The 13888-nt window shown below is 39.6% G+C and overlaps 1 protein-coding gene across 2 annotated transcripts in view; it reads right to left on the bottom strand.

Moving 5' to 3' along the window:
* Positions 1–12985, bottom strand: part of Myocd (myocardin) — a 98879-nt gene extending 85894 nt beyond the window's left edge. The window contains exon 1 of one of the 2 annotated variants that reach the window (XM_078042905.1): positions 12563–12985. In XM_078042905.1, coding sequence (XP_077899031.1) covers positions 12563–12617 — 55 coding nt within the window. In that variant the 5' untranslated portion in view covers positions 12618–12985. The remainder of the gene's footprint in view (positions 1–12562) is intronic. The other variant, XM_078042906.1, reaches the window with a different exon arrangement.
* Between the last annotated feature and the right edge of the window lie 903 nt (positions 12986–13888).

Below are 13888 nucleotides of genomic sequence, written 5' to 3'. Positions count from 1 at the left end.
GATGAAGGAGGGGTAGTTTAATACACCCTAGAAATGCAAATTGTCACTATTTAGCAGGCTGCCTGTTCCCAAAATATTCTCTCTGGAAAGCTCTTCTCTTTGGCTTTATTTTTTAGACAAAACAGAACTTTCAATTTTAAGAGAAAAGGCTAGGGCTTCCAGTAGTGGCTGAAATATACCCATAAGCCTTTGCTAATCCTCACAGCCAGTGGTAACCTGGCTGGACCCCAGACAAGGGATCTTTACGTCTGTATGTTCAGAAACATAAAGACCAGATCGCCAATAAAAACCATCTTGGCTGGGCCTTATGGTGCACACTTGTAATCTCAGCAACTCGGGAGGCTGAGACAGGAGGATCAAAGCCAGCCTTAGCAACTTAGTGAGGCCCAAAGCAACTTAGAGAGATGCTGTTTCAAAACAAGAAATCAAATGGCCCGGGGATGTGGCTCAGTGGTTAAGCCCCTTTGGATTCAATTCCCAATAGCAAACAACAGCAACAACAAAATATCCTTCTCTGGATCAAGAGAATAATAAGAATGCTTTCTTACTAATATGGCATTATGTAAAAATGTGGATGTGTAACCGATGTGATTCTGCAACCTGTATTTGGGTAAAAATGGAAGTTCATAACCCACTTGAATCTAATGTATGAAATATGATATGTCAAGAGCTTTGTAATGTTTTGAAAAACCAATAAAAAAAAGAATGCTTTCTTCAAGCATTTATCGAAAAGGAAACAGTAAATGATGATCTGCATATAAAGCACTTTATAGAATTTAATATAAATTTATGATGACAATAATTATCTTCAATATTATACCTTCTGGGGAAAGAAGAAATAAGATGGACAGGCAGTAAATCTTCAGAGAAACATGAGAAGTCAGTTATGGTGAATTTAGAATCAATATGATATTTTATAATGACGAATTATTTTAAAATATTGTAAATAGCATATTAAAGCACAGTCACATAAACATTGATGTAGATAATTAATATAGAATCACTGTTTATGTGTGAGTGAAACAGCCACCACTCATTGGGTACAGAAGCATATCCCTTACCCTGTCAAGTACTTTGTACATGGTCTTTTTGAAACCTTCCAAAATTTCTGTTGGTGGGGGGCATTTTTGCTCCCATATTTAGAAATGGAGTCGTAGGGTTTCAAGAGCTTAAGACAAATTCATAGAAAGAGTAAGGGTAGAACCAGAATTTTAATCTGAGTCAGCCAGTCTGCATGGCCTTCACCACAATATACAGATTCAAACTCTCCAACACACTGTAGCATCCCCTTATCCACAGGGAATGCACTCCAAGACCCTGCGGATGGATGCCTGAATCCTCCATACAACCTGCTTTTTCCTCTCTGTATGGTAAAGTTTAACTTATAAATTAGGCATGCTAAGAAATTAACAATGATTGCTAAGAGTAAAATAGAATAATAGCAATATACTATAATAGAGCTGTTTAAGACTTTTGGATGTTTATTTCTGTAGCTTTCCATTTAATAGATTCAGACCAGGGTTGGTTATGATAATGGAGATTGCAGAAAGAGGAAACTCGGACCAGCAGAGACTACGGCAAATTAGTATCGGGTTGTGGGTTTTTAGACTAGTGGCTGAGGAGCAAGCGTGGTTGGTTGTAGCCTGTAAACATGCTCTGGGACTAATGGGAATTTGAGAAGCCTCCCAGGTACTCAGCTAGCTCCTCCTTCAGCTCCTTCTCAGAAGTGGTATATCCCTCATCCCCACAGCGCTCCAGGACTTAAAAATAAACAGGTAACACTCTCTGCCAGTTGACTTATTACCGACCACATAGGAGGCACTGAATAAATAATCAAAATAAACAACAGAAAAACAAGATTAAAAAGATTATGTTCGTGTGTTTGTGGTGTGTTTTGATTCCCAATTCATTGGGTTTGAAATATTTCAACTTTGAAAATAATTGTATTTCTTACCTTTGCTGCCTTATAATCAAGAGATGAATCTGGTATTTAGAACTTATTGACATTTCTCTCTCTCTCTGTGTGTGTGTGTGTGTGTGTGTGTGTGTGTGTGTGTTTGTGTGTGTATGTGTGTTGTGGGAAGGTCTTTCATTTAAAATTTATATTCTAGCATTTATATCACCTAATTTTCTGTGTCCAATTGGAAGTATAAAATATACAATTGAATTAGCTTTAGTATTTGCATATTCTGAATTTTTACTTAAATTTTTTATCTACCTAATTAAAGACTTTCAGAAATGGATTATTTCTCATCACTGTTACAATATGAATCTCTCCTTGTATTTTAGGCATATTTAAAAATAAAAAAATAAAAATACATTCTCATTTGAAAGATCCAAATGGACAAGAAAAGGTCTTTCCTTGTCTATACCTCTGGGTTTTGCTGACTTTTTTTAGGTAAAGCTTACATTTTTTAAGTTTGACATATATGTTCTAGTTATTTTTTTTAATGTACAAAATTTAAAAAACATAAATGAAAATACATTCCCCAATTGTTTCATAATCTGCTTTTTAAAAAATTAACTTTGTGTCTTGGAGATCTTGCCATGTCAGTTCATATAGAATTTTATCATTTCTTTCTCTTTTGTTGTTTTGCACTATATTTTGTTGAATTTCCTAATATGAATGTATCATAATTCGATTAGGTGAATGCTTACGTTGTTTCCATCTTTTTAGGTCAGACATTATAAACTTTGATGCAATGAAAGTACTTAGGCTCATGTGCATTTATTTAGATTAGATACCTTGAAGTATCTTCATGGATAATTAGGTTCAGGTAAAAGTCAATGGTCCAATTGTTTCCTAAGACTTCCCAGATTCAGATGCTTACCAGCAGAATGTGAGTGCCCATGTCTTCATATCCATACCAGTATTTCAAATTTTAGCTCATTCAAGAGGTGAAAAAAATAGTCTCTGGTCTTTGAATTTGCATTTTCCTGAATGTAAGTGAATTGAATACACTTCACATGCTTATTGATCATTTTCTTTCCTTGAATTGTTTTTCTCTTGGGTGTTTGCTTTGAACCTTATTGCTTATAGAAGACCTTTACATAATTTTGGCTTTCATAAACTTGCAAGAATTTTCTTTGAATCTACTATTTAACTTTTCAATTTGTTTTGCTGACTTTTTTAAGTAAAGCTTACATTTTGTAAGTGGTCAACATATCCATTTTTGTTTTACTCTGGCTTTGAAGACATTCATGGGAAGGCTTATCCACTCCAAGATTATAAAATTATTCTCCCCTGTTTTCTTCTAATATGTTATAGATTTCCTTGGCCACCTAATCATATGAAATTTATCTTATTATTTATTATAAAATATTTGAATTGATTTATTTCCAAATGGATAGTCAATTTTCCCAACAAAATTCATTATATATTTTATTGTGAATTCAATAACCATCATTATCAAGGTTAAATCTATATATCTCTCTATACAAAAATATATGTATTTGTATAATATATATGTGTGTGTGTGTGTGTGTGTGTGTGTGTGTACACTCAATTAAGGCTCATTGATTATATTTTTCAATTTTACTCAGACTACTCACTAGTAGATATTACATAACTACTTTTGGTAACTTATAGAAAATCTTTTCTCATTGTTTTGGGTTTTCAAAAATTTCTTGTATAATTTTTCTTCTCAAATAAGCTGGATTTAACAGTCAAGTTATACATTAAAAATCCTGGAGCCTGGGTGCAGTGGTGTATGCCTGTAATCCCAGGGCTCAGAGGATGAGGCAGGAGGATAACAAGTTCAAAGCCAGCTACAGCAACTTATTGAGGCCTGAAACAACTTAGTGAGACCCTGTCTTTAAATAAAATATTAAAAAAGGGCTGTTGATGTGGCTCAGTGGTTAAGCTTACCTGTATTCAATCCCCAGGACCAAAAAAAAAAAAACAAAATAAATAAAAACAAAAACAAACAAACAACCCCCCCCCCAACAAAATCCTGAAATTAGGAGGGGAGAGATAGCATGTATAATTTAAAGATTAATTAGTACTAGGCACAAGTAGCTTGATAAATCATTATTTAAGAAACCAATGGTGTAACAATAATTGGTTCTATGTCTGGAGTTGTAATCCAGAAGGAGCTCAGGCCAGGTGTGATGTGCATGTGAAGGAGTGGTAAGGAGAGAGGGGAAGGTTTTAGGTTATAACAGAAATAGTCAGGTTTGTTCAGTGGGACAAATAGATTCCTATCAGACCTCTAAGTCGTTTGACATCTTTGAGCCTCATCTTCTTTACCTATAAAATGGCGATAATCATACCTGTTCCATAGCATTTTTTGTGAGGATTAAATGAGATAATAGAAGAGACCACAGATCACAGGTTTAACAACCCCTAGTTCTCTTTTCTTTGGATGAGGTATCTATTGTATTTAGTAACAGGTGATCCCCAAATAGCAGATCACCTGGAAGTTTCCAAATGAACTGTTGCTCATTTCTCTTTTCATTCTCTACTGAAAAGGTATGAAAGGCTCATTGAATACCAGTCACCACTGGAAAAGTAAACAAGGTGACGGAGTTAGTTCTACTGTAGGGAAAAGTATTCCTCACCTACAGAAGTAGGTCTAGGGTTAAGAATGGGACTTTTAGTTCTTAATAGAAATGTTGGCTACCACCGTGAATCATAAAGATTCAAATCCATTATTCCCTCACTTCAGTATATAGTGAGTATTTTATGAGACCATCCAAAGGAAGAAAAAAATTCCCTTTTTTTTTGGCATAGAGGACTTTATAGGTGTTTTTATTTTTGAATTTTTAATTCTTTACTGGTGCATTATAATTATACATAATAGCAGGAATCAGTATGCCATATTTGTCCACAAATATAATTTGATCAATCTCATTCCCAGTACCTATCTTTTCGCTCTTCATTGTGTTTTACATAACAATTTTCATAGTAATAATTATAACCAGCTTAATTTTCCAATACAAGAGGGAAAGGTTAAGTAAATTACTATACAGTCGCTTGTTGAAATATCATAGAGTCTGAAAGGAAGAATTATGCTGCTGTAGAGTAGCCTGAAAAATTTCTTATGATATTAAAAATTCTTGGGGCTGGGGTTGTGGCTCAGTGGTAGAGCGCTTGCCTAGCATGTGTGAGGCACTGCATATAAACAAATAAATGAATAAAGGTCCATAAAAATTTCAAAAAAATTCTCATGTTAAAAATTCATATGATAAAAGGCTGAATAAAGGCTCTGCATACACTTTGATTATAACCTTATAAAAAACTATGCATTTGGTCCAGGACAAAGAAGAACATGAGTAATAAAGAAATTTATAAAGTATTAAGAAAATCATTATTCAATAAATGTTGAACAGCATTTTATGCATTTAACCTTTTGGGGGAGCTTGAGTGCCCTGTCTGGAGCTTGGGTATCAAAAAATTCCACTTGGAACTTTACCTCAGACTGAAAACCCAGTATCACCAACCACGAGGAGGATGAGAGAGTTTCCAGAATTAGAAAAGGCAGAATAGGTTATGGGGTATTTTCTGGTCATTGTACCTCATCTGAGCAATATTCCCTGGAGCTACTTGACTCTATTTTATCAGAAACAATTTTTGCCTCTGTGTCACTTCAAGAGCAACAAGAAAGAAATGTAGATCGAGGGATGGGAAACTTATGTGTTCATTCAAACTTGGGTGCTGATCAAGACGCACCAAGTATTCAAGGGTCTGGGTATGAATTGATCACTGCTACACATACTAAGTGAGAGCCAAGTTCCTTTACATGACAAGACCCAATACAGACATTCTACAATATTATAGTGGCTTAGCTCCCTTTGAATTCTACTGCTTCTCTAGTGATCTAAGGTGGTTGGATATGGCAAACATCAATCAGAGTGAATCAACTGATAAGTACTCTAATAAGGGAATGAGAGAATTTATCTTTCCTCACCAGAGGGAAAAGAGAAAGATATTATTCCCCCTTCAAAAGATCCAGAGGACATTTTGCTTTGCTCTGGGGGCAGGGGGTGGTGGTGGTAAAAAACACACAAATCAGCCCTATTTACTGTAAATTCTGGCAATCAATGATATAACTTGTTTTAACAAAATTTGGAGGCTTCTCTACACTTTATTTAAAAATAAAGATCCAAATCTGGTTAAGAGGAGCCTGATTTATTAGCTATTCTTGTGTGTGGGAGGAGGGAAGCACTACCTACTTAGTAAAATTGAAAATCTGAGTCCTAAAATGATAAAGTTGCCAAACTATTTAGCTAACGGTTGTTGTGATTGTTGTTCACCCTATTGATGTCCATTGAAATCTTTAAGCTATTCCATGATTCTCTCTCGTGTCATTCACATGCCACCAGGTCAAATAATCCATTTCCAGGGTGAGTAGGATTTCTTTCTGTAAAAGAAACCCTTCATAAATCTACAGAGATCTTTCCCTCATGGAGTCATGGGGCCACCAGGACCTTGAATTCTTTTGTGGATATGGGAATGGAGGTCCAGTGAGTTGTACTAACTTTTGCAAGCTCATGGAATCTGAGAGTGGGTCCCCTGAGCTTCCACTGTGGCTGTGCTGCAGGTCACAAGAATGGCACAGGAAGGCGCACCTGCTGGCTTCTCCTTCTGTTGTGGCTTATATTTTGGAATCCCCAAAGTTCATGTGTGAAACAATGCAAGAAAGTTTAGAGATGAAATGATTGAATTATGAGAGCCTTAACCGAATCAGTGCATTAATCCCCTGACAGGGCTTAACTGGGTGGTAACTGTAGGCAGGTAGGATGTGACTGGAGGAGTGGGTCCCTGGGGGGTGTGCCTTTGGGTTTCTTTCTATTTTGTCCTTCTTGAGGGGAGATCTCTCTGTTTCCTGGTGCAATGCCTTGAGCCCTTTTCCTCCACCATACTTCTGCCATGATGTTCTGCCTAATGGAGTTGGCTATCTGTGGACCTAGACCTCCAAAATCCATGAGCCCCCAAGTAAACTTTTCCTCCTCTAATTGTTCCTGTCAGTTCTATTTGTCACAGCTGTGAAAAAAATCTGGTTTAAACACCTTTTCTATCTGGAGATGCAAGATGCCTGTTTACCATGCAGCAGGTAACTAGTGAAGTCTGGCTGGTATAGTGCCAGCAATCTCCTGTTCAGGTTTGAATTTTTTGAAGCACGTAACATTCCCATCCTGGGGAAGAGCACTTTTGCTTCTGCCGTATACTGTTCTGTTCTTCTTCAATTTAATCCAATTAGGTTAGAGCCATCAATCTGGCTCAATCTAATTTGACAAAGTCTGACTTTCTGTCATAGACTATAGCAGATAAAAGATGAATGTCATTCTTCTTGGTCTTCAAGAAGATTCCCTTTCTTTTTTTTTTTTTTAAGGAACTAAGGTTCACAGAATTGAATTAATCATAACCTCTGGTCCGTGGTGTACCCCATCATCATTGGCCCATAAATGACCTCCTGTCTAATTAGTTGGTTTCATGAAAAAATAATAAACTCGACTACTGGCAAGCCTAAGAACAGCACCCATCACTTGCTTCTTACCTGTGGGCTACACCTGTCTCCTCATCTATACTCTCCTACTTTGCTATTGCTCTAAATTTTGCATTTACATTCACTCATCCCTCTTTGGATGTAACTCTTGCTCAGAATTGTGTATTGATACTCACTACTGTCCTTTCCCCCCTAGTTTTAATAACCATTCGTATGCCTAAAAGCATACACATATTATTTACTCTGTTTCTGAGTAATCTTTGGAGAAAGAATAAGATATTGTACTGGACACTTTTTTTTTTTTCAGTGCTGGTTTTCAAACCCAGGGCTGCATGCATGCTAAGCACATGCTGGACCATTGAGCTACTCCTCGTCCCTTAACAGATGTTTAATGGTGCCTTCTCTGTCCAAGCACAAGTTCTAGGGGCTGGAGAATAATAGCAGTGAATGACAAAGAAGTAAAAAATTTCCACCCTCGTGGACAAATGATAAACAAATAAACAAGCAGGCTATTCAATAGTGATAAGAGCTGTGGATAAAAATAGGGCAGGGAAAGTGGGGGGTGGGAGCTCATCCTGCAGTAACCACGATGTAAGGCAAGAGCCCAGGATCCATGAGTAAATTTGATATGATAAGACTTGAGGATGGTCTCAAGGAGATGATTTGAGCCAGACCTTGAATGTTTCTTCAGCTTAAAAAAAATATTTTAGATCCCTATTTAGGAATTAAAATATAATTCACCTTTTTAGGTCCAGCTAATGATATTCTCATAGGGTAATGTTTTTTTTTATCAACCTTATGCTGTTTAAAGCCTTGCAAAAATAGTTAGGGTCGTTCCCTTGGAAAAATCGGAAATCTTAGGGCTGTTCGCAGCTTCGGAGATGAATCAGTGAAAAATCCTCTATTTGGTAGATGACAAAAATGAGATCTGAAGCGATCGATGAATTAGATATATTTACATGCCTATTGCATATATCATATATATATATATTAGCTGTTATGGAAAAGGAATGCTTCTAGGTTAAATTATTTGTTTTAGGTTATAAAACTAACTAAAGGTGAAGGTAATTCCAGGGCCTGGGATTCTTTTAGCTCATGGTCGAAGTTTTTCAATAGTGTATATTTTGTTAAAAATTGGAGATCAACATCACGGTCTAATTGCCTCAATTCACAAGAGCAAACTCAGTTGCAGAGCAAGGATCTAGCATAAAGTAGGACTCAGTTGACCTTTTAAGTTACCTGAGGCTTTGAGAATAGGGAAAGGACAGAGCAGGTGATGCCAGATCTGCTGAGAAGTTCCTTGCTTTCTCTAGAAGGACAAACCCACCAACTATGGGCACTGGAGGCCTGACTCTGGGATTGTTGGGGTAGAAGAACACAGAGCCACGGTGCCCCCAGCTATTCGGCTGAGTTACCCCCTGCAGCTCGCCTGCTTGCTTTGCCTGTTCCTTGGCTTCTCTTCTTGAGCCCAGTTTCCATTTCTGGAGCCCCTGCTGCCTGAGCACCAGCTGCCCGCTGCCGAGCTTATCGTCCTCCTTGACAGAAAGCCAAAAGCTCCTGTGGTTTTTCCTCACTCCATATGCTGGTTCTACCCCACAGGGCCCATGGCTCCTTCTCCTGGTACCCCTTCCCTATTCTGAGCCTTCTTGCCGAATATACAAGTTTTGCAATTCCAGGGAATGTTCGATATTACAAGTTTTGCCATTCTAGGGAATGTTCAGAGACTCAGAATCTTAAGAGGTTTATGGAATATAGGATAAGACAACAGAGAGTATCAAAGACCGCTTAGATGGCAGGTAGGGTTTCCAAAAAGGATACTGACTGCCCAGTGAGATTTGGATTTCAGTTTAAGTATGTCTCAAATATTGCTACATAACTAAGTATTTGTCTCCAATTCAATCCAGACTGGGCATTCTGTATTTTTACTTGCTAATTCTGACAATCCTGCATTTCTAGGGGATAGGACAAGAGAATAGGAGGTGGCAGAATTTGTCTTTGGGCACAAGGAAGACAAGAGGAAAATAAACATCTGTCAATGAATCTCTCTCTATTTTTGATGGGTGTGGTGTGTGTATGTGTATATACATGCCCTTACGTTTCATAGGACACAAGGACTGATATTAAAGAAAACCGTTCACAGTCATACTGATTACAGACTTTGAATAAATGACAGCCAGTGAGAAGATTAAAACATGCAAAATGTGGTCAGTTTAAAAGCAAATCTAATTTTTACATTTAGGTAAACCGCCTATTATTTTTGCCCAGCTGCAATACAACCCTATCACAATTTCACTTTTTTCCAGACTGTCTTTATATATCTTCCGAGAACTCTACAATGATCCCAGAGGAGTCTGAGAAATCACCTATTTGACTTGGACCTCTGCAGGTTAAGTAACCACAACCCAGAGAGAGAAAGTCATCAATAGAGGATCTCACTGCCTCTCAATATTAACAACAAAATACTATTTTATGAGGGCTTACTAAGCACTGAGCATCGTTCTAAGCGACCTATTTGCATTATCACATTTAATTTGCACAACCACATAATCATCCTCATTATTCAGATGACGCAAGTTAAAGCATAGAAAATTATGCAATTTACCCAGAGTTCAAGGTCATACAGCTAGTAGCTGAGGCGACTGCCAAAACCCTCGCTAGTCTGGCCCAAGATTCACACACTCAACCATGACACCCTCGCAATTAAGACGAGTTTGTATCACTAAACTTGATTGCAAATGTAAAACTTTCTGAGTTCACTGAGCCTGTGGTATGATTTTATACTAAATCACAAGGTCACTAGAATGTAATTTTTGGAAAGTTGATAGGATGCTGTTGCCATCCCTATCAATTTCAAAATGAAAGAAATTATCTGCTGACTTATGAACAAGCCCTTATCACAGGGAGTCCATGGTTAGAATCAGAAATCAATTTCACTGCACTTAGTTTTGAAACATTTTTTTCTAAAATACGTAATACCATAGAGCTACCATTGAAGCAAATATTTGTAGTATTGATAAAAACTTTTATGAATTTACAGTTTGAATTGCTCGAGAAAGAAAAGCAGGAGGAGGAAGACAGAAGGAGAAATCAAAATGAAGAGGAGTCCCCTTATTTACTATTAGCCACTAAGTGAGCAAGTTCTTTTAGACAACAGGACTTCTTATTAGCGATCTCAGTGGCTATACAGCTATTGTTCTAACTATATCCAGAAAGAACCGTCATCCTCATCTTCAATGTTATATTTTCTAAGTCTTACATGCTGCTCGTTTTTTCTTTTCTCTCTTTCAAGAGTGTCAGCACTTGTGACTAGATGATCCAGCCCCTTTGCCCATTTCCAGACGCCAGTCTCCCTGTTTATCAAAGATGAAGGATTAAGCTCAGCCGCTTCTGCTTCTATATCATGTTTTCCAAGAATTACCCTTCCTTATGACACAAAGGCCTGTACAAACTTAAAAAAAAAAAAAAAGTGAGGCTGAAATTCTCTGAAGCTCCAAGATCAGGGTCTATGGGATTGACCTGGGATATCCCAAGACTTCACAAATCCACTGCCATGGGAATTGGGGGCAGTGCAAATTTAGTCTTTCCTCTCTTCTGCACTTCAGCTGAAAGAAAGGCTTCCTTTGGGAGTTCTGTTTTGCATGTCTACTATCAAGAACATCACCAAATCCTTTTAGAGAGAAACCAGCCCTCCCCCACCCCCTCCTGCCTTAAACCAGCACAGGAGTGTTTGAAATGAACGCAGCTTCCTACCAAACAAATCTATATCCTCTCTTCTTCAGAAAGGTGGCAGTGTTGCCTTGCAGTTTTGAACAAATTACTAAGCAGTAGTGAGGTCTCTGGCTGATTGACAAACCCAGGGCCTCACCTCAACATGGAAAGGAAAGGAAGGATTTAATCCACTGTTGGCTCTTTGTGACTGGTGGCTGGCAGACTAGCCCTGGGGCTTCAGGGGCACTGTGGCTTGTGGCCACCTAAGCTCTCGAATTTACAACTTGCTTCAATAGTGTCCATCCTCAGATAACCTCCAGCGGAACCCACAGATGTCTAAAAACAGGGAGCATCGAGGGAAGTTACTGATGGAATAATTCTTACCTCCCAGCATTCACTTTTCTTATTTTTGAACCATCCATCCCCAATGAAGCAATTAACTGGCCCTCTTCAGAGGGACAAGGGAAATGTCGCTTAGCAAATGATGCAGCATCTTGCTGACACCTGTCACATCCAATGTTCACATCAGAACTCTCAGAAAAGCAATCCATCTTTGAAGTAGGTGTTTTGCGTGGCTTGTTACCACTATTATAAAACCAATAATATACACAGAGCTACTGAAGAGCTTAAAGGGCCAAGTGTTGTTCCGTCTAAATGTGGGAACCCACACAATGGTATCTTCAGTGGACACCTGCACCAACCCTTCATAAAGAGCAAATAGAGTTCCCATAGCTTCCTTCCACTCACCTGTCCTCAGAGGCCTCTGAGAAGTTTCTCTGTACACCACTAACACAGAAATTTTGGGGAAAATTCTCCATTTATAAATATCAGATGGTTTGGGAAAAAATATTTGTGGCACTGGACTTTTTTTTTTTCCCTACAGTGATGTCATTTTAAATTCTTGGTGTGCTCCAAATTTGCTATTTTTACTTCCCCCAAGTGACTTTTTTTGGGAAATACATTTGTTTGGATAAGCTACATTTTTAAGTGACCCCTGTACCTAATACACAACATCAGGTTCATCTTCTCAGCCATTATTAACTGATATTACGCAGTTCCCAAACTTGAAATCCCTTATTTGTTCATTTCAAAGTTGCTCCTTTTGGATTTTACCCCTCCGAAATTTCTATTCACAGATATACAGACAAAATAATAAGAAAATAATAAGAGGACTGGCCTATTCACAAACAAAACCCACACTCAACAACTCGAAGCATTTGAAACTTAAAGACATTCAAGGCCCCCAAAGTCAAGCAAAATTCTTTGCTTCCAAAAATGTGCTGGGGGAGAGGGGGACAGAGTTGTCACCACGATAGGCTTTAGGCATTTATTGGAAAGCAGTTCTAGAATTAAGAATTGCAGAAGAGGAAAAGTTTGAGAAGGAAGGCTAAGTGCCTTCGCCCTACCTGATCTGAACTTGCTTCTAATCAGCAAAGAATGCTCAGACCCCAGAAGTGTCATGTTGAATCTCTCAGCAAGCCGCTGGTCCCTGTGCCAGGCGCCCCCTGTTTTCCACCAGGAACAGGCTCCCGGGAGCCCAGCTGACCGCAGCTAACAACTCAGAATTCATCCAACTCTCTGTGAGCTCCCCTGGGTAGGAGTACGTACAGTGGCAGCCAGTGTCCCCAGGAAACTGGCGCCTCCCCCCTTCGCGGTGCGGGGCTAATTAACTCTTAGCCGGCAGGACCCTCCTCCTCCTCCTCCTCCTCTGAGGTTGGCCAAGAGCTGCGGCATCCCAGGGTTCCTGGCTGATGTCATAGGCTGCCAGCGATTGCGGAGTATCACCACCACGCCTTTATGAAGGTCCCAAGTTTGTTATCTGATACTCTTTACTACTGACAGGCGCTCAGCCAATCAGGAGCGATGAGCGGGGCCTGGGGACCTGGAGCCGCCAGGGGTGTCTCGGCTGCTGGCTCTTAACTCTTTGCAGTGGGCTGAGCGGCCGTCCTGGCGCAGAGAGCAGGAGGCAGGGCCCCAGGGTCGTGAATCTCGGCCAGGGGACAGAGCTAAGGAGCTGAAGCCCCTAGGACAGAAGGAAGGGCTGCGACACCACGGGGCTTGCAGGTGGTGCGCAGTGCTGCTGCGCTAGGAGCTTCCCTGGCCCGGGGGTGGCTGCCGCGTCTGGGCTTTCCCCGGGCTTCTCCGGTTTTCTGTCTGCGCGGAGGGACGCGCGGCTGGGATCTCCTGCCAGCCGCCTGTAAAGGCTGGGGGAAAGGATGTGAGCGCACACTGGGACAGTCACACTGGGCGCGTTGGAAATAAGCTGGACCCCTTCCTTGCAAAGAAGCAAAGTTTGCAACGGACTAGAGTGCCTACTTTCTTCTCTGTTGGAGGGGCTCAGAGCGCAGGAAAAGACCGTCCATCATACAATTCGCTGCTCCAATATCAGATCTGGATACATTTCCACGGAGAAAATGAAACATTTCTATCTTTTTTTTTTTAAATGCTTTCTTTGGGTACATATCTAACTCACTGTGTCTGGAGATCCTATGGGGGACCCAATGCTCCCTGACCCTTCTCAGGACGGGGGAAGATATATGCCCTATTGGACTCAGCAGGGTGGACTCAAGGAGGGAGGGGCTCAGCTGGGCTTAGTTTGGAAAGGCTCCAAGGCTTTTCCAGAGAGCGAGTCTCTCCGTTACGTAAAAAAAAAAAATCCATTGAGCATCAAACACGGAGTTATTGAGCATCTAGAATGGTCCAAGTGGTATATGCTCAGCAATAATAATACA

This window comes from Ictidomys tridecemlineatus, chromosome 3 (genome assembly GCF_052094955.1).
Source record: "Ictidomys tridecemlineatus isolate mIctTri1 chromosome 3, mIctTri1.hap1, whole genome shotgun sequence".
NCBI classification, from domain to species: Eukaryota; Metazoa; Chordata; class Mammalia; order Rodentia; family Sciuridae; genus Ictidomys; species Ictidomys tridecemlineatus.
Note: the sequence above shows the minus strand (reverse complement) of the source record. Positions and strands in the feature narration are given on the sequence as shown.